The sequence below is a fragment of the Thrips palmi genome, unplaced genomic scaffold (assembly GCF_012932325.1).
Source record: "Thrips palmi isolate BJ-2018 unplaced genomic scaffold, TpBJ-2018v1 HiC_scaffold_6, whole genome shotgun sequence".
Taxonomy (NCBI): Eukaryota; Metazoa; Arthropoda; class Insecta; order Thysanoptera; family Thripidae; genus Thrips; species Thrips palmi.
Genome location: NW_023144633.1, coordinates 1,537,713 through 1,558,526, shown reverse-complemented (window position 1 = coordinate 1,558,526; position 20,814 = coordinate 1,537,713). Strand labels below are relative to the sequence as shown.

General features: G+C 45.8%; 4 protein-coding genes across 6 annotated transcripts; 2 read left to right on the top strand and 2 right to left on the bottom strand.

Annotated features, from left to right (window-relative positions):
- The first annotated feature begins 61 nt into the window (after positions 1–61).
- Positions 62–2,311, top strand: LOC117651948. Its single transcript, XM_034396572.1, has 2 exons — positions 62–389; positions 748–2,311. The coding sequence occupies exons 1-2, from the start codon at positions 201–203 to the stop codon at positions 2,038–2,040; spliced, it is 1,482 nt and encodes a 493-aa protein (XP_034252463.1). The 5' UTR covers positions 62–200; the 3' UTR covers positions 2,041–2,311.
- On the bottom strand, positions 2,309–12,994 carry LOC117651947. The gene is given in 5 exon segments (XM_034396571.1): positions 2,309–10,533; positions 10,616–10,962; positions 10,965–11,303; positions 12,115–12,347; positions 12,587–12,994. Coding segments are annotated over 3 exon segments (7,299 nt in total). The 5' UTR covers positions 11,296–11,303; positions 12,115–12,347; positions 12,587–12,994; the 3' UTR covers positions 2,309–3,912.
- Positions 12,526–16,549, top strand: LOC117651949 (protoheme IX farnesyltransferase, mitochondrial). 2 transcript variants are annotated; one of them, XM_034396574.1, is made up of 8 exons: positions 12,526–12,662; positions 13,670–13,783; positions 13,988–14,291; positions 14,386–14,581; positions 14,667–14,842; positions 14,917–15,096; positions 15,220–15,354; positions 15,431–16,549. In XM_034396574.1, the coding sequence occupies exons 2-8, from the start codon at positions 13,697–13,699 to the stop codon at positions 15,676–15,678; spliced, it is 1,326 nt and encodes a 441-aa protein (XP_034252465.1). In that variant the 5' UTR covers positions 12,526–12,662; positions 13,670–13,696; the 3' UTR covers positions 15,679–16,549. The 2 variants fall into 2 exon arrangements, with proteins under 2 accessions (XP_034252465.1, XP_034252464.1); XM_034396573.1 differs by lacking the exon at positions 12,526–12,662 and adding an exon at positions 13,151–13,295.
- LOC117651950 lies at positions 16,547–20,685 on the bottom strand. 2 transcript variants are annotated; one of them, XM_034396577.1, is made up of 6 exons: positions 20,445–20,685; positions 19,238–19,449; positions 18,084–18,219; positions 17,896–17,981; positions 17,629–17,785; positions 16,547–17,341 (listed from the first exon to the last, which is right to left on the bottom strand). In XM_034396577.1, the coding sequence occupies exons 2-6, from the start codon at positions 19,310–19,312 to the stop codon at positions 16,992–16,994; spliced, it is 804 nt and encodes a 267-aa protein (XP_034252468.1). In that variant the 5' UTR covers positions 19,313–19,449; positions 20,445–20,685; the 3' UTR covers positions 16,547–16,991. The 2 variants fall into 2 exon arrangements, with proteins under 2 accessions (XP_034252468.1, XP_034252466.1); XM_034396575.1 differs by lacking the exon at positions 20,445–20,685 and adding an exon at positions 19,748–19,855.
- Between the last annotated feature and the right edge of the window lie 129 nt (positions 20,686–20,814).

The window sequence follows — 20,814 nt, the reverse complement described above, 5'->3', positions numbered from 1 at the left end:
GGGCGCTATCTCGTCACCCCAAGGTTGGTCTGCTCAGGTTGCTTGCTGATGCGTGCGGATGCCTGCGCGTTGCGGTGGTGGGAGGGGTGGAAGTTGAGCTGAGCGAGTCCAGCAGTGACCTACCGTACCGTAGCTGACGAGAGTGACGCGCCACGCCGGTGCCTGTCTTTGTTGTTGTGCAAAATTTGGACTTTGACTCAATGAGACACCGAGTTCGCGGCGGGAGCCGTGGAGGAATAATCCCTCCAAGAATCCAGCAGTCAGAACCAATGGGGATGATAAGTAGTGTCATGAGAAGTGGCGATGTCCCAGGTCCTGTTGCTGCGCCAGCTGCGAGTCCCGCGCTCGAGGATCCGAAACCATCATGTAGCAAAGCAGAGCCATGCAAGGTAACAGGATTGCGAGAGTGCGTTCATTTAGAATCCAAACCGCCAACACCTTTGTCCTGTGTCTTTTTTGTAGTCCTAACCATCAAGACTCCAATAATTTGAATGGCCACCTGTTGGCTGCCTCTGGAACGGCTTTGCTCTGCTGTAAACTAGTTCTGCAATTAATCTACAATCTGCCAGAGGCAGCCTCAGAAGCAGCCTTTCTTCTTATCTCATTAGCTCTGCAGTTAATTATTACGATCCACTTAGAATTCCTTCTTTGTCACAGAAGGTCACAACCCTGACGTGTTTGATTGTGAATTATTTTGGAGGAAACTTGGGAAGTATACATGTAATTTTGTGGGTTTTTTATTTACAGGTTTGCTACTTTGATCGGCTCTCTGATACCCTTGCTGTCTGCATCTTCAAGAACTTGGGAATGGAAGTAATTGCCTTCTTGCTTCCTCAAGTGTGCAAACGATGGTCAACTCTGGCCTCAGCAGAAGACCTTTGGAAAGACTGCCACCTGTTCTACGACCCATACATGTCGGAGTCAAAGAAGCGGAATTTCTTCCATTTCTTAAATAAGGCACCAATTTTACATGCTTTGACACTTGAACTCGAGTACAGAGATGGACTAGAGTTTTTCCATCATTGGAAAACCGAGAATCCACGAGAAATATCCACTTTGGAGTTTATTTATGATAACATGCCTCCCAATGTTATGTTTACAATGCTGAAGAGATACAAAGATCTTGTAACAAAATTAATTATCTCAGATACACATACGCCTTACAATATACCAGATGTAAAGGAAGTTTGGAACCATGTTCAAAATTTATCAAAGCTGAAGTACCTGATAATTGATGGAGCTGGATTATTGGAACACAAGGCCAAATTTCTTAAGGATGCACCGTGCTGGAAGTCTCTACAAGTTCTCGATGTGAAAGACTGTTCCTATGAAGATATGAATACAGTTCAGAAAATTCTTTCTCAACATCACAACTGGACTGAAGTTTACCTTGGATCTTGTCATGCTAAAGATTTTAGGGGAGAAGTCAAAGCCCTTTCCAAATGTGTTAACTTAGATACTATTCAGATTCCATTCTGTAAAGAATTTAAGCTGTTAGAAAGTTGTCGCATGTTGGATAGTTTGATTATTGATTGCTTGGAAGAAACTGTCAAGGAAGTCAAAGGTATTGTACTAGCTATGAACAAATCTACCTTGTATTTTCCCAAATTATCAAATCTGAAAATGATTGGAGTTGAAGGCGATTACGTGACACTGCTTCTATGTCTTGTTAAAAAACACCTAGAAATTAGTCATTTGAATCTGGTTTCCTGCAAGATGAATCCCATGGAGGTGTTGAATGTATTTAGTTGCACAGCAAATCTAGAAAAACTCTACCTTCATGAAATGGACAACATGACTGTGATAACTATTGCTCATGAAATAATTGCTGGGAAGCTACCTAAACTCAGAGAAGTCTATGTGCATGAGTGCTACTGTGATAATATTGAATTTTGTGCAAAACGTGCACTTACCCAAATTCAAGAACACTTCAGTCACTCTGTACATGTTTTCACTGGAGGTGTGAGTTGTTCATGTAAGCCTGTAGTAGCCGCCCCGAGCAAAGCTTCTCAGAAAAGGAAACGAGATTATCTGGACTGAAGTGTTGACTGTGTGGACTTTTTGTTTTGTGTAGGTTTCTAATTCTTCTCATCATTTTTATGATGCAAGCAAAGTCAAGTTTTTTTTTTTTTTTAAATTATGTTGACAAAGCAGTCTTTTGTTAAGGCTTCAAATCATTTTACATGCTTTGTTTTGAAACAGTATTGTCTATTTATTGTAATGGTTAATCACTAAGTAGTGTTATTTTTTTGTACTCTTCAATTTTTGGACTATACCCACAAGTGGTTGATTAAATAATCAAAAATAATAATTTTCTTAATATTTATTTTTGATCACAGGTCCCAGCTATCTCAAAGACAACATATTAGAGTATTAATGAGATATTTTGAAGCCACTAGAGTGCACAAGTTTTTTCGGGTGCCAACATGACAAAGTAGAAATCAAATTTTACAAAAGTTCAAGGTGTTTATTAGCGAACACTTTCAAACATTAGGTCCAGCCTTTCATGAAAGAATGAATGATATAACGTTACAGTACAGTCAGTAGTACTGATCACAAGACTCACTCCAGCCCCACCAAAGTTGATGTTAACTGCACAATTTCTCCACACATACCAATAATAATTTATTTTTAAATAAGGAATTTATTTTAACAGTTTACAGAGTAAGTAATAGAGTATTGGCTCATGAACTAGTGAGGGAAAAGACTTACTCATTTAACTTATATTAGTGTCCTATTGAAATAATTCTCTAGGTTCATCTTCCAATCACTAGTGCATAAGACAGAAAATATATAACTCTATTTAAGTTCCAAACTGATGAAAAACTAGGAAGTAGGCGGCGTAAAATCTAGCAATTAGAAGCACAAGTTCATAAATTGAGGCACATTCTTTCATTAAATAAAATTTCTACCAACTTTGTCTCAACATGGAAAGCTGTGAAGGTGTAATAGCTTTTGAGAGGGACAAATGACAGACCAACTAGAAAATTAAGATAGAACAAAAGGTCAAATTAAACAAAAAAAAAAGAGTACACATGAAATAAAATTTGTGTAGAGACAGACAATTTTGACCATACAAGGCTCTCTTCAGTTCACACCAAGGGCACATAACTCATATTTTCAATATAAAAAGGCCTAAAAAGTAAAAATATTTCATACACAGATGAAGTCTTGAATCTGATCTCACAAATGGAACAAGATTTTATAATCTTAACCCCAGATATTAAAAGTTCATTAGAAAATCAACAGCAGAACAGCCTCACTATCTGGGGTGAAAATTGTTGAGAGGACATGTTTGTGCTGTGGCAACAATAACAAAAAAAAAAAAAAGGCAGGAATGTTGTAGTCAACCAAATTAGTGTTAACAACAGGCAGTTATATTGCATGTATCTGAATTGTCCAAACTAAGATAACTCTTACAACAAAAGTTTAATTTGAAACCTGAAAGTCTCATAAACAACCGAACAAAGATGGGGCAACACCTTTAGGCAACGAGAGCTTGCTTTAACAGTAACAGACACTGCCATTCAATTAACATGCTTTCCTTAAGTTCCAATAGCCGAATGAATAAAATTCCACAACTATATTTGCTCACTTACATCCATAAAAATGTTGCATCACTATACACTTAGTGAGAAATTTAATTCACCATTATATATGTACAACAATTGAATTTATCTTACATTTGAAGTTCACATACAACACATTTCAAAGATGTTTCCTCTTCAAAATGTGTACTAAATCATACAAAAAATATGATACATTTAATATCTTAAATACAAGTCTTTACACCAGTTTCATTCTGAAAGGGAAATTCATAATTGTAAAATGTTACAATTCACAAGCAACAGGTGTTTTGTTGATTATAAATACAATATTTACAATTCTATTACATGATGAGTATGAAGCGTTTTAATTATTGAGCATGTAGTCCTGTCCTTCCCCTGACATCCTGCGCCTACACTCAGGACAGTACCACTGCCCCTTTGGAGGAACCATGATGCCCACACACTCAAAATGAAACCATTCAATTTTGCAGTTATCACCATCACATGCTATCATCTCTGACACCTCATCATAAGGGCACTGACAGTAACAGTACAAGTTGACCTTGTTCTCGGTGCGTGGTGGTTCATATTGTGGAGGAGGTGATTCCGCAATCTGCATGGCATCGTCATCACTGTCTGTGTCACTAGATGAACTGTTGGCCTTAGCATCTGAATCAGAGTCCAATTTTGGCTGAGCTGTGGTAGCATTACTCCAAGTTGGAGCAAGATATGATGACTCATAATAATTTTCTTCAACAGGAGGTGGAGTAGCTGGCCTTGGTGGTTTGATTTGACTGCGCTTGATGGTAAGGGTTGGCATGGGAGGGTGAGCAGGGGACTCCACCTGGCTAACTTGATAGCTGGTACCAGCATTAGTCTTTCTCTGTTTACCAACAGATTGATTGCTCTTTTCTTCATCATTGCTTTCATAACCATAGAATTTATTTCTCATGCGTTTGCGCTTTGTTCTCCCTTCAGTTTCAGATCCACTACCAGCACTTTGTGAGAGGTCTACAAATTTGGGTAGACCCTGCTTATGCTTGTAACTGAACTGCGACACTGGCGTAGACGGACTTGGCGCAGAGTTAAAAGCGGATACAGTTGGTGCTGGCGTCGTTGGCAATACATAAGAGGAGTATGGTCCATCTGTCACACTCGCAGAATTGCTCTGTTGACTGTACTGTTGATAAGACTGCTCCGGCTGGTGGTTTGTCCAGTCAGAAACACGATCTTGAACTCCAAACGAATCATGAGTTAGTGCTTGTTGCGCTGACTTTTTGCTAGATGATGCCTTCTTGCGGCGCTTCTTACTTTTCTTTTTGGAGGGAGTTGATTCAGATGGAGCAGCACTAGGGGGTTGACTTGAATGAGACTGTGCAGGACTAATACCTCCATTGTTGGCTACAGCAGCGAGCAGCATTAAGTTACGTTTTTCTTGAAGTAGTTCATTAGCAAGTTTCTGCGGATTGTCATCATAGAAATCTTCATCTGTGTCAGTTTCCGATGTGTCCAGATCTGATTCCCTAATGGTTAGTTCTCCTTCCATGACATCTATGTGAGGCTCTTCAACTGGAGCTTGGCTGGCAACAGGCGGCTGGTTGACATCAGCTTGCACAGGAGCCGGAGAAACAGGCCTAGCTTCATCCTTTTTGCTCTTTTCTTCCGCCTTCTCCTTCCGCCTTTCTTTCTTGGCGGCAGCTTTACGTTTTCCTTCTGAGCTGGAACTATCATCCGAATCAGAACTTGATGAGGAGGAACTAGAGCTACTGGAGCTACCACTGCCACTGTGGCTAGAACAGCTGCAGTTACTGCCACAGCCACTACTGGAATCCGAGTCACTGCTAGAATCACTTGACGAAGAACTAGAGACCCGTCCTGAGCTTGCCCTCTTCCGCTTCCTTGGAGTCTTCTTCTTTTTGACTGGGCTTGATTTAGGAGTGCTGCTGGCATCCCCAACAGGTGCACCTTCTTGTAAACCAACTTCTTGAGGATCAGCAGACGCACCTTTCTCACCATCTGGGCCCGCTTCACTTGAGGCATTTTCAGGGTTTGCTGGTTTTGGTTTGTCAGCTGGCAAACAATAATCATGCTCCAACATTATTGTCTTGCATACAAATGCTTGTGCTTCTTCTGCAGGATCTCGCTTTTCTAAACTAGCTTGGAAATTCTGGAATTTGTCCCATATTCCGTCAACTACAGTGGAAGGTTCCTCCGTCTCTGGCCGATCTTCTACAGCAGGTGGTGTTGGAGATGGTTCAGGAGGGGCAGGGTCCGCTGTTCCAACATCATTGCTAATAGGAGCACTAGACTTATTTTTCTCCTCTTCATCAGAACTGTCACTGTCAGATGACAAATTCAAAGGTGGCAGATCAAACACATCAACAGCTTTCTTCTTTGTTTCTTCTTCTGGCTCATCTCGTTTGTGCTTCTTCTTTTTAACATGCTTGGTGCTAAGGGGAGATGTGGGGGGCGATTTTACTACATTGACAATCTTATTATCTTCATCACTGATGCTAGAGTTCTTTACAACTTCTTTCTCTTCAGGTACAGGGGAGATCCTTGGTTCCGACACTCCTTCTGGGTTTTCATTCACAGCTGGTGACAAAGGCATTTGCACTGGTGGTGGTGGTGGTGGTGGTAAGGCAGGTGCGTTGTGTTTGTCGACATGTTTTGCAAGCAGCTTCTTAGAAACAAATTTTTCTTCGCATTCTGTGCAGGAGTATCTAAAATCTTCAGAATGGAATCGTTTGTGGACACGTAATGCAACAGCTCGAGAGAACATGGCATTACATTCTTCACACACAAAGGCAGCAGGTGGAACACAGAAGTGATAAACATGAGGCCACTTCTTCTGCAGACATTTTTTGCACAAAACACTCTCTGTTCCATGCTTCCAAAACAAGTGTTTAGTAATGTCGGGCTTGTTTCTGTAGGCAATACCACATCTGAAACAGAGATGATGAAGCTTGTGCTTCCAGACATGGTTGGAAAGCTTCTGTTGGTCATCAGTCACCTCCAGGCACACATCACAAGCATTGTGCTTCTTTCTCAGATGAACCATGAGACGAAAGGCAGATGGTAATTCATCCACATCACACATGCAGCACCGGAATGTAATATTAATTTGAGGAATATAAATGCCAGGACAAAGATGAGAAAGCAGCTCACTGTAACTGTAGAAGTTGGACTTGCACATGATACACAAAAGTATTGTCTTCTGGTGCATTTTTCTATTGTGAATGTATAAATCTTTGTGGAGTCTTGTATAAAAGTGGCAGTGGAAACATTCATACGACCGATCATATGGCAATGAATTAGCCTTGTCAGTACTGTCATATGAATCAGTATTGAAGAAAGCTGACTGAAGTGTTTCTAAAGAATCTTTCAACTTCAAAATCAAGCGCTCTCCAGCAGGAACCTCTTGATGACCAGAGTCTGCTGGCACCACTCTGTGCTCAGACAGCATGTGAAGAGCCAGCTGCTTACCATTCACAGCTATTTTTTTGGCATGACTGCAATAGACACATGTCCAACAGAGAGTTCGCACACATTCCTTCAAAACTTCTTGCGTTTTCATAATGTGCAACGGTTTGTCCAAGGACAACCTAGTTTCTGGAACTTCCTCGCCAGCCAGAGCTAGTCCATCTGAAAGTTTTTCTTCAGTACATTCTTCAGTTGCCACTGGGGTAGGAGGTTGCTCAGGCACTGCAAGATCACCCACAGGGCCGTTTTCCTCGGGGAGTGGGGAAGCCAATTTTCCAAATGGTTCATCATTAGCTTGCTCAACGCTTCCAGCCATGCCGTCCATTAAAACAGCATCATCAGGTTCATCAGGAAGTGAAGGAATGCTGTCATTGAAATTACTGATGTCCTGAGGCGTATTGAAATCAACATCCATGGGTTCTGGACTATGAACTGAAGTAGCTTCTGTGAAGTTGAAGTTTTCAGAAATAGCAAAAGGTTCCGACACCTGAGGTGTGTCTACTGGAGGATCAAATGTTTCTGCTGCGGAAGTTTCTTCAGCCTGGCTCGCTGGCTGCTGTTCAACAGTTGGAGTTTCCAGATCCTCGACTTTTCTTTCAACTTTGGGCTCATCTTCCTCGGCTGTAACATTCACCTCAGAATGCGCATCTCCCTCTGGCTCTGGAATTTCTTGAGGGTGGCCCTCTTCCGCTGCAGCCTCAACTTCCATCTGCTCCTCAGGGGGGACAGTCTCAGCTGGCTGTTCCGCCTCCTCCTTTTCATCGTCGTCATCCTCCTCTGGTTCTTGTTCCGTTGCTGGCAGTGGTAAGGCAGTCGGTTCCGGATCAGGGATTAGCTCCTGTTGCTCCTCTGACATTATCAAGTTTTCAGAGGTTGCTTCTGGATAGGGAAGCTTATTGTAGGTCTCCATTTCTTCCTCCTCTTCCTCATCATCTTCTTCTTCCCCACTGTCACTAGAAGAACTGGAATGTGGCAAGGATTCTGTAATAGCTGCAGTATCCACATCCGCTTCTACTTCCGCGTCACTCTCATCTTCAGTATCGGTGTAAATTTGTCTGGCTTCCAGAATTCGTTGTCTTTCAGCCTCCATGCGTTCCTCCCACGCTCTGGCTTCTTCTGTCAAACCCAGGGCAACGGCATTTATTGTTCGGTCTAGATTGGTCATGCCATCTGCCTCACCAAACGCAGCAGGGTGCTCCTGAGGTAGACTAGATTGAGAGAAATGGACAGATGACATGGTTGGAGAACTGGGAATTGATGACAATCTCTCAGGTACTTGTAGTTCTTCTGTTCTCTTTGGTGGCAAAGTCGGGATTCGAACTTTCAATACATTCTTCCGTTTGCTTCCTAATTTGTTGTTCTTGGAACTCGCCAAACCAGCTTTTCCTCGCCCAGTTGTCTGAGGGATGGGAGCCATCTTATCAGGCAAGGGGATAGAGGTATTTGTAAGATGCTCTCCACCACCACTGATCAATTGACAGTTGGGCACATGAAAACCTCGACCTTGACAGACATTACAAACAACTAAGTCTCTTCTACAGAGATGGCTTGTGAAGTTTTCTTCTGTAAACATTCGCTCACAAGTACAACACATCAGAAAGCACAATCCTTTAAATGATTGCTTAAAATCTTCAGGTGAAGCATAGTGACCCGCAGAAACTTTGTGTTTTGACACCAAGTGCAAGGACAATTTTTCTGCTTGTGAAAACATTCCCAGACAGAACAAGCAGATATGGCGTTTATGAACTTCTCTCATATGGAGAAAGAGATTCCAGTTTTCATAGTAAGTCCCACAGGCAGAGCATAAATACACTTTTCTGGTAATCCGAATTTTGGAGGAAGTTTCTGGACTAGCTGGAACTGGACGTTCTTGAGGTAGTGGTGCAGGAACTAAAGGATTCCTCAAACATAACATCTGATGATCTTTCAGATCTAGCATGGATGTGAAACCTTTCAAACCACATCGCACACATTTAAATAAAACATTTGGCTGTGACCCAGCATACTGTCCACAGTCTAGGGCTGGATTGCTCATGCTTATGGGAAACCCTGACAAAGATTTATCAGATGACAAAAGGGTTGGCTCTTCACTGACAGAGGATAGATTCCTATTCTTCCTCGTCTTCTTTTTGTGAAAGGTGCGTAACTTTGATTTCTTACTAGGAGCAACGTGCTCATAAGATGGAACTGGATTAGAATCAGTTTCATTAAGAGTGACACCTGTGTAATTGTCAGATGTTGCTGCTTCATCTTCCAATACATTTTCTGGACATGACTCGTCAGCCGGTGCAATGCTTTGCACCGAACACGAAGATTCTGACTGTGACATATGGCAAGAGGAATCACTGGCAACGGTGTTGTCAGCATCAGCAGAAATGTTATCTCTACTGCTAATTTCTTCATAGCGCTTCGCAGTATTTGCAAACGCTTTTTTCCAAGCCATGTTTAAATTTTTGGACATGATTATTGGCTTTTCAGACTTCCAGGATGACTCTGATTGCACTTCTTTGGAATTGTCATTGTACGCATCATTATCTTCACAGTCCATTGATTCACTCAAGCCACCATTGACTCTTGAAAATGTATCTGAAGGTTCATTTTCGCCCTCTTCACTTGCTACTTCCTGCTCCTCATCCTCTTCCACTTCCTCCTTCTCATCACTGCTGGAAACAACACTGTCCTTGTCGTCACTGGAGTCATTCTCCGCTAGAGCCCCCATTGACACACTGTCTGCAGCCGCTGCGCCAACTGATGTGCTGTCTCCAGCCACTGCACCAACAGACAGTCCATCTCCAGCCACAGCACCAACTGATGTTTCATTTTCAGCCATCACGCCCAATGATGTCCCATCTTCAGCTGTTGCACCTGATGTTGCTCCAATTGATATCTCATTGTCACTGGTTGAACTATCAGATAATCCAGAAGCACCAGCTGAAACTGCATTCTCATTCATTGCAGAAAAGGGTTCTCCTACACTGTTCACATTTAAGCCAAAATTATTGTCCAACCTTTCCACCTTATCAGAAGCTGAAAGAGAAAAACTTGCATCTTCTCCAGTACCAAATAACTTGAACTCATGATCAATTTTCCCTCTAAATGTTTCATTAATGTCAACATTCCCTAAATTATCACCAGAACAAGAATTAGGCATATCCACTGGCTCATTACTGTGACTAAGGTCGCCCACATTTACTCTTGAATGTGCACTGTCATTTTCACCAACACTAGTAACACTATCACACGTTTGCTGACTTCCTTCATTCTCCATGAAGAGCGATGCTAAGCCAGCACCACTTGACAGCGTCTCTTCAGAGCACAGGGCACCTTCACGGGCTGTTGTATGAGTTGAAGGTGACGATGTGGCTGAGGGTGACGGAAGGAGAGGTGCAGATTCTACAGGTGCCAGAGGAGATGCTGGAGAGGGTAGGCTAGGGACCTTGGACCCATCCGCTTCTGCATCTGCCTCTACTTCAGCTTCAAGTGCTTCGGATGTATGAGGAGCCTGAAAAACAAAAGCATCGAGTCACAATACATGAGAACTTCCACAAAGGTGGGATTATAATTTAGCAACAAATAGTAACCACCTTGTCATTATTCCCGGAGTCCTTAGGACTAGGATCCTCAGCACTAGCTGGCAAAATTTCTTGATAGATGAGGTCTTTTTCACCACCCAGATCATTTTCTTCACCACTATTCCTATTGGTGTCAACACTGGGGTGGCAACCATCTTGCGAGTTGCTGTCACTAATAATTGAACTGATTGTCCTTTCAGTTCCATCACATTCAGCACTTTTAACACATGAATCACTAAGGTCATTAGAAATGAGATTATCCAACTTTTCTGTAGAATTACACTTAGAACTATCCACTTCCTCACTGGTTTGAATGTCATTGTTTGTGGTGTTGGATGAATTGAGATCACTGAAAGAGAATCCGATGATAGCTGCAGATCTTGTGATGCTTGGCAGTTATTGCTCATAGATTCCAAAGCATTTTTTAATGCTGCACCACTTTCAACCAGAGAATCATCTAGGGCTGACTCTCTAGTTTCTTCATCTGTTGATAAAATAAGCTGATCTTCTGCAGGTGTGAACGGTCTGACTCCATTCCCATCAGAGCAACTGCTTTTGGTAGGTTTCTCATCTTCAGCTCCATCATTGGACGACAGGCTGTGCCCATCAAGGTATGATGCCTGATGAAGATCATCCTCAGGGTCTGGCTCTGGCTCCACATTCTCCAACGATGAATCATCTCCATTCTCCATAACGATCACTGTAAAAAGATGAAACAAGAAGTCAGTCAAACACCAAGCCACATTAAGGTACATAAGTTCTTAAAATAACTAACACAGTAGCTCAATGACAATAAGTTACAGGTGGCTGCATTATTGAACTGTCACAAAACAAACATCCCCCCCCCCCCAAAAAAAAAAAAAAAGTTTTAAAAAGGGCTTTTAATAATAATGCCACAAACTTTACAGGGAGCTGCAGGGGAGCAGGGCCCATTACCACAAAAGTCAAGGCAGCAAGATAAGAAGGAAACCAAATGACAGCAAGACAAAAATAAACATACTCATCACCTACGACTTGAACATTCAAAAACTAACATTGGCACCTTTCCAAATAGAGCTGACCTCCACAAAAATGCTTTCGAATCACAAACAAAAGTCATTCCAAACAAAGATGCTAATTTCACAATGCCAAGTCATCTTGCATGATATTGCCAAGGGTATCAACAAACACAACAAGGGCATGACAACATGTTGACACTACCCACAGACAATTAGGAACACCCCAGCAGTCATGCACGTCATTTCTGCTTCACATACAGTCAAGATAATCAGCATTTAGGGCTCAGCCTAACCTCAAATAGATACAGAAGCTATGGAAACAATGGATGTCAACAATCAAATACTCGATCCCTGGCGGTTTCAGCAGGCAAAATGCCACGTCCGCCGTCACGCCCAGACTGGTAAAGAGAGGCCCCAGCGAAAAACAGCCCCGAAGCAACTCGGCAACGCGACCAAACAAGGGACCGGCCAGTGGCCGAGACAGAGGCATATCCCGCCACTGTTTATAATTACCACTCGAGCCAGACGATGTCAGTTGTTCGCACCGCTTCCCCGCGGGCCGAGGCGAGCCTCAGAGACCTCCACGCCAGTTTCTAGGCGCCTGGCCGCGAACTGGTGCCTGGCGTGCTCTGGCCAAGGCAGACTGCAGCCTGTGGCCTGCTGGCCCTTTGCTGGCCTAAGCACTTTGACGCTCTGGGCTTTGGCGGCAGTCCCAGTCCTCCACCACCCAACGACTCGGGCTAAAACTTTGCGACAAAATAGACACTTTTCAGAGCGGGGAAACACTGAGCGAGGCAGTAAATACATCCACACAGAATGTCCTCCATTTTGGGCAAGAGTCACGGAGCCTGTCGGTGACTGGCGCAGGATCGAGGTCTGGCCGTCGGGGCACACAACCTCCACACCAACATCGCCTCGCTCCAAAGCGTCTCCTTTAACCTCTCCGCATTTTACAAGAGATCACGCAGCGTTCACTCCAGCTTACCTGAACAAGATGAGCTTGATTTTGGTTACATATTTCGTCCTCAAACTACTCGTTCCCTCCGCGCCCAGCAGAGCAGGTTAGTTGCTAAAATGGCGTCAGGGCTTTTGCAGGACTTGGACGCGACTCGACTCGACTGCAGTGACACCTATCAGCTCTTCCTCCTGGCATGTGAGGGATAGACGCGACTCGTGTGCCTCTGCCTCCGACAGGGCGAGTCGGGGACCCTTTCTTACTTATGCTTCACATTGGCTGGCCTAGTTTGGCTCTCGTGTCTCATGAATGTGAAATGGCATAAAACGCCGTGGTCATGTCGGATATTAGATCTTTCCGATTGAGGGTTTTTTGAGCTTAGCGGCCTTTGGCCTCCATTTCTATCCCATGATCCCTTTCGGCGGCGTGTGGCGTGCGCGTCACGCGGCGTGTTCCGCGTGACCACGCGAAAAGTAATGAAAACACCTGGAAAGCATGAAAGATTGATGGCGATTTTCGTGAACGATCCTCTGAAACTCTCTCGGCACAATACGATGAAAATGCGGCCCTCTTTGTGAAAACAAAGAAACACGTGAAAGGACGTGTTCAGTTGTGCAACGTGCAGATATGAAAAATGCCTTTAGTAGAAGGCTGTGGAAAACAGATGAAACCTGAAAATGTGTGATCGGGACGGGTCTTCTGCTTCTGCTGCTGCGAAGCAGCGGTTGCTGTGTTAAAGGTTAACTTCAAAAATTGTTTGTTTGTCCTATTAGAACGTCCTTCAAAGCCCTGTGTTGTGACGGCTGTCTATTTCAAGTCATGTGAAAGAAGCACAGTTGATTTTTCGCGGGTGTATTGCCGTGGGCTCTTTTTTATCTGACTTGTTCTGATTACCATTGCTCGGTTGCCTGGTGGCGTTTAGGGCATTAAGGAATTACTCGGTTCCTTATTGTTCCCTTTTGTAAGCTGTCATTAGCAGACGCCATTCCTCTTTACCTGTCCAAAACCAGTATTTTAAATCAACTGTCTGGCCTGATTGATAGAACCCATCACACTACTCGGACCTAACCTACAAGAGTTGTTAACCTTCATGTGTAATTGTTTGTTGTTTAGGGCGGGCCCTGTGCCAATGTCAGCGGCATGTTGTTCCTGATAGTGCAGCCCACAGTATGGAGGCTGCCGAAAAGATCTTCCCGCATTGGTGGATCACTCGTCCACCTCATTCAGGTGAGATTTCAACTTTTATCTTGTCCTTGTTCAGTTTTGACCTCTTTCGGGTGTCACCCTTGTGTATCTATTGGAAAATGTAGCACTGTTTTGCCCTGTGCCATCAACTATGTGGCCATTTTTCTAGTACTCTGTAGTAATTTGAACACTTTATTCATGTTTTTAAAGTTATCATTTATGTTGTTGTTTCTGTTTTCTCCACAGTATTCTAAGGCTGCTCCCGTGGTTTCTGTCAATCACTTAAATAAACCCACGGTGATTTCTTCATCCAAGAAAAAAGTTCCAGGAACAACTACAGTCAAACATGCAACTTCATTGGCTGTCAATAGCTCTTTAATTACCCCTCCCTTAGTCGAATTAGTGACCCCTGTGGTTGTAAATGAAATTGGAAGCTCATCCAAACCTAAAAATGTTAGCGAAAGAGATCAGAATGCATGGCGGGAGTATGCTGCAAAACCAGCAAATTTAACTGATCTTTATCTTAAACTTTCTAAAATTAGGCTAACTTGTGAGTATAGAAAGTTTATCACTACTGGTTTATTATTTTTGCACCTGCTGTTTGTACTCATAAATTTCTTTTTTTTCCCCTGAATTTATTATAGCCCTGGTTGTTTTAACAACAATGGGAGGGTATGCTGTAGCCTCTGCTCCCTTTGATCCCCTCACATTTTTAATGGCCTCTGTGGGAACTGGCTTAACATCTTGTGCAGCCAATTCAATTAACCAGTACTTAGAAGTTCCCTTTGACTCTCAAATGTCTCGAACAAGGAACAGAGTGCTGGTTCAAGGAAAGCTTTCGTAAGTAGTCAGATATGATTATTTAGGACTCGAGCTTGGACCATTTTTTCCAAGGGAACTATTATTTTTATTTTTTATGGTACAGCCCACTGCATGCAGTTGGTTTTGCTGGTGTTTCTGCCACTGTTGGAATATCCGCCCTCTACTTTGGGTGCAACCCACTCACAGCTTTGCTAGGTGCTTCCAATTTGGTACTGTACACCATGATTTACACTCCAATGAAAAGAGTCAGCATTCTCAATACTTGGGTTGGATCCATTGGTACGTCCCTTTGCACATTACCTCCTTTGCAATAAAAAAAATTTCTTTTAATATTTTTTTAAAAAAAATTTCAGTTGGTGCCATGCCTCCTTTGATGGGGTGGGCCGCCTGCACTGGCAGTCTTGAGCCTGCTGCTTGGATCATGGCAGGACTGCTATATGCATGGCAGTTTCCACATTTCAATGCATTGTCGTGGAATCTACGACCAGACTATTCACGTGCAGGATATCGTATGATGTCAGTCACTGACCCTGGTGAGTTAAAATCTCTACACTTTTTTTATTTTTTACTGACTGAAGTTTTCAAAAGTCAAAGATTGTACATAACTGTTAGCCTATCTTACTATATGTCCTTATCTTCCTCTCTCTCTCTTTAAGGTTTGTGCCGGAGAGTTGCTCTACGTTACACAGGTGTAATATTAGCTCTGTCCTGTGCTGCTCCGTACCTAGAACTTACAAACCAATGGTTTGCATTAGAATCATTGCCATTAAATGGTTACTTTGCCTATCTCGGTAAGCTCTTTCACTAATTTTCTCACCCTTTAAGTTTCTGAATTTTTAAATTAACTCCTGTATCTTAACATTCCAGCATACCAGTTTTATAAGAAATCAGACAGCAGCTCATCTCGCAAGCTGTTTAGATTTTCTCTAATCCATCTACCTGCCCTGATGTTACTATTACTGTTCAATAAGAAGAAGTGGTACTTAGGAAACAAAGAAGAGATTGTAGTGCCGAGTCTTTTAGAAATGGATCTTCCAAAAGTTCCAATGATACTCGGCGCATCTAATGTATTAGCTGCAACTCCTACCAATTTGCCACCTAGTTCCTCTGTATGATAAACAGATAAACCAAAAATAATTCTCTTGTAGATTCTGGTGCTGGCATCATGTCTACATGCTATTTTGCAATGAACTAAATGTTAAATGTTTTTCTGATGGTAATGATACTGCCTTGAAATATGCTTTTTTCATTGCAACTTAACTCAAATTTATGATAGAAGGGAATTTTAAACAATTTGGTTATGTGTGGGAACCAAGCCCAATCAGGCTGTGATTTTAACTGTAAATGTGTTGATCCTGATGGTGGTCATTTCTCTGTATTATGATGGACATCTATCTTGTTCATGTATTAGTGTTTGTTGAATGCCACAACATATTGCCTCAAGTTACCTTCATGCTATGAAAGGTATTGATTCTCTCATTAATGTTCATTATAAAATGTGCTATGTATCATGAAAACCCAAGAATTGCTGCTTTGGGGTCCAAGGTAGTATGGTTTAATGTTCAATGGCTACACACTGTTCCCTAGAAACTGTACGTAACTTATGTTAAAAACTGCAAAATTTAGCACTGTACTTCAGAGCTTTCACTGCTTTGGGCTTAAATTGTGACAAATTAGAAGCAAAAAATATTCCCACCGTACCACAAAAAAAAGATAAATTGGGGCAAATTTGTGCAGTATGTCAATTGCTTTCTCAGATGGATTAAAACAAAAGCGTAGAAAACAGACACTGTGTGACTAATTAAATTTTGACCTGCAAACAATTTGTGTTGTTTTATTTAGATTTTAGAGTGTGCTTGATTTATTTCTGGAAAGATTGAACATTCTACTAAATTTAGTCTAAATTGATACACAATGTAAATACTGTACAGATTATGATGTAACTAATTGTTGAATATGAGTTAATAAATGCAATAATTTACGTGACTTGTGTATGTTCTACAAAGCTTTATTTTCCAGTAAAATTTACCATTCCTTACATCTCAAATAAAATGGATCACTCAGTGAGACAAACAATAATAAGTTATTGCAAAGATCATGCTAGGATTATTCCAAAATTGATAGAATAGAACTAGTAAATAATGATAGTTGCTGGAGAGAGTGGATGCATTATAAAATGTAATGTGCACCCAATTCGATGGGATCATAATACACTAACAAATTAGCGCTAATAGCAAAATGCTGCAGTCAACAGGTGGCTAAAGCATTATTATGAGCTGCCAACCCGGAGCGAATCAGAAGATTCGTTTCGCCGCTCTGTCTCTGTCGCACTTATGGGGGTCTCCGTGTGCGCGAGAGAGACGGAGCGACGAAGCGATCTTCCGAGGCGGCAAGACGTCGGGTGGTGGTCCAGGGTGGCCGGCTGCAGCTAGTCGATGTACATGGGGTAGCCCCGGTAGGCCGGGTACTGCGTGATGTAGGGGTAGGGCTGCGTGAGCTGGGTCGTGTGGTGCCACAGCTTCTTGGCCTCCAGCGCCTTGTCCGCGTCGATGGCCGACGGCATGGCCGACGGGCCGCGCGTCACCGGGGGGCCCATCACGTCGTGGCCGAGCCCGTTGGCGTAGCCCAGGCCGTTGGCGTAACCCAGCCCGTTGGCGGGGAGGCCGTGCAGGCCGTGAAGCTGCTTGGCCTTGGCGCGCAACTCCCGCTGCTCGCGCCGCCGTCGCAGAAGCTCCTGCACCAGGCTCAGCGGGCACGCCCACATGTACAGCAGCAGCACTGCAACAGGGGGAGGAGGTCAGCAACTATCTCTCTCGCACCCCTACGGGACGCCCCACAGTGGGCCAGAAGACCAGTGGTGGCGGAAAAAGCTCCAGACGCGTTTTGAGCTCCTGAGTCGCTAAATGGGACTCGAACCGAACGTGTGACCCCACCAATGAATTGCTCTCCGAACGAGGATTCCATTGGTGGGGTCACACGTTCGGTTCGAGTCCCATTTAGCGACTCTGGAGCTCAAAACCCGTCCGGTATTTTGACCGCCTCCACCCGCGGCCTCACTCACTCACCCATGAGGAAGCCGCCGCCGCAGCTGCCCCCCATGAGCGGGCCCAGGTCCAGGCTGTTCTTCTTGAGGACCAGCATGGAGGCCACCAGCAGCCCCAGCGTGGCGCACAGGCGCAGGAACTCGGCCGCCACGAACGGCATCACGAGCCACGCGTTCAGCTGGGGGAGCGAGAAAGCGCGGGTTTACAGAGTCGAGTTCCGGGTTCCGGGTTCGAAACCGGACAACCGCGCCACTTTCCCTGTTTCCAGGCTGCGCGGTCACGACTTACTTTCAAAGCGCCGTAGATCATGAGGATGCACGAAAACGAGTACACTATTAAAATGATGAGTGTGCCTACAATGTAGGGTTCTGGATCTGGAAAAGGGACAGAAGACGTGGCCATGAATTCCCTGTACTTCCCCTTCCAGAAAAAAAAAAAAGAAACACACCTGTTCGTTTGGGGAAAAAAATACTCACTTTTTCTAATGCTACTAACGAAACTAGTCATAAAAATGAAGTCCTTCTCGTACATGAAGTCATTGAGGTTTTGCGACACCCCCTGGATGTCTTGGAGGCCGATGATGCAGGCCAGCTTCATCGCCGCCGCCTGCATCTGTAACAAACATGGGATCGGCTAATCTTCAAGGTCACGACAAGGTCGCGCGGCGCTCCGATGTTGGGGGTTGCCTTCTCTGTCCCGCCAGGCGCTAGTAGCCCGCCCCCCCCTCTTTTCCACGAATCAAAACAACGACAACAACACGGTAGCCGTGGCGGCGTGGCGACAGACTCACGCTCGTCTCAGAGGTCATCCCCGCGCTACGTCCACCCCACCCCACGTCCCACGTCCATCCCCAGGCCAAAGCCCGTTCAGTTCGATCGCATGGCTCGCACAGGCCCGTCTGCAAATTGCCTGTCCGATGGACACGGACGCACCAGCGGCGTCAGCTTGGCGTGTCCGGGTGGAGCGGGGGCGCCGGGCTTCGAAGAGGCGCTTCGAAGAGGCCTCAGACAGGACACTCGTAGGGGCGCATCGAGGCGCACAGGACCCCTCCCACCGCACAAGGGACCTGTTCCTCCCGCATTTTTGGCGCACCCTTGCAGTCAAGTCCGGCAGGGGGCTGCTTTGCCCCCCCCCCTCCCCCAATCCTCCCCGTCACGCCCAGTCACGCTCGTCGCGTGTCGCGGCGCGCAGTGCTATCTGATCCCAGCGCCGTGCGATTCAGGAGGGGCAGTCCGGGCCGTGTCGCTCTGTCTCTCTCGCACGGCCGCGGGCCGCCCCGTGAGTGCGACGGAGACAGGGCGAGGCGGCCGAGCCGTAACCGCCCGTCTGGACGAGGTAGTTGGGGGGGTCTAGCGCTTCACCAAAGCGCGCGTCAGCGGCGAGGCGAGGCGTAGCGGAAAAAAAAAAAACTTTCGTGGTTTTGGTTTTGAGGTGGCATCTGCCCAAAAGTGTCGGCTTTGGCCGGAGGATAATTAGCAATTTCCGTTCACAGTGTATCCCGAAGTATTTAAAGAAACCTTAGACTCAGAGTCGGAGAGGAAACTTGAAAAACTAAAGACAAAACCCAAAGAGAAGGGCGCCCTTTCTCATGATGGAGGTTGGTGGGTTGGTCAAACTGGGTGTTGCTCACCAGCGAGAAGACCCCCACGATGATGGAGCCGAGGCGGATGGAGAAGACGGAGCAGAAGGAGACGACGAGCACCATGAGGGCGGCGAGGGCGGCGAGGGCGGTCCTAAGGACAAGGGCCTTCGCCGCGGTGGAGCGGAGCGGGGAGCCCTGAGCGCCCTTAGCCGACACATCCGTCCTCAGCGGTCAGCCTGCCCGCGCCAGGCCCGCGCCACCTGCAGCAGCGCAACCGTCACGTCCACTGCCAAACCGTAAACCGCCAAATCCCTCCCCCACAGTGCGGCAGGACGTGTGGCCCCACCAATGGATTCCTCGTTCGGAGAGCAATCCATTGGTGGGGTCACACGTTCGGTTCGAGTCCCATTTAGCGACTCTGGAGGTCAAAACGCGTCCGGGATTTTGGCCGCCTCCACCGGTCTTCCGGCCCGCTGTGCCTCCCCCTGCGTGGCCTCGCCAAACGCAACCCCTTCCGGAGGCTTGAGCTTGAGCGAATGCAGGGAGTCCTCTGCGCACCTTCTCGGCATGGCGGCCGCCCGTCCACTGCTGGGGCACTGAGACACTGTGGGCCGGAGGGACCGACAGCCTAATGAAGCACACATGTGGCCATCCCTTGATTGGGACGTGTCTGACGTGTCCGTGTCCGGGACGTCCATGACCGTCCGGGCCGCCCTGTCCATCACCCGGACGCAAGGCAACCGCGGGGCTGGGCGCTGCTGGGCAGTGCTGGGCTCCACGTCAATAGTGGCTGCCCTTGTCAAACAGAGGCCATGACGATAGCGTGGCTGCCTGGCGCCGCTGCACGAACACGGCGTGTCTCTTTCAAGGCACGAAGTGCACGAAGTTGCCTTCAAGTTTTGCCTCAAGGTCATTGAAAAAAAAGGGCCCACCCCATTGAAACTCCATATTCACAATTTGTCCTATTTTTCTTCCAATTTTTTTTTCAAGTGTTTAACATGAGCAGAATTTCATAGATGCTTTTGTGCAGGACAGTGGAGCGCCCGAACATCGCGGCATAGGCAACCCGCACGCGCGACTGTCTTCGGGTTGCCTATGCCTCGATGATCGGGCGCTTTGCAGAGAGAGACGAAGCGACGACAGCGCCTAGCTTGACGCTTGGAGTGCGTCCTGACGTGAAACAGCTTTGACTGTCAACGATGAGTATCAGCTTTGAAGATTGACAACTTGTCTAACAGTGTAGGAGCAGACTCACTCGGCACAACAGCGGGGGCCCTCCCCGAGAGGCGGTGCGGAGGACGGCGGCTACGGCGGCACCGCGATGAAGACAACACTGAGAGCAGCCCCTCACGACACACACCAACAACAAGAACACACACACGGAAGCCACGGGAGCGACCGCGCGAGTCCCAACACCTCCGGGAGATAGGAACACGAGCGCGGCGAAGGAGTGCGAGGTGTTGACACCCGGAGCGCGACCGGAGCGCGACCGGACGATGACGACGACGAGCAACAGTAGTGCGTGGCGCGGGCCGGTCGGGCCGGTCGGGCGGACACGGTACCCCTCCGCGCCTCTGCGTGGGGGTTGCTGCCCCTCCCCCCTCCCCCTTTCGCAGATACCATCA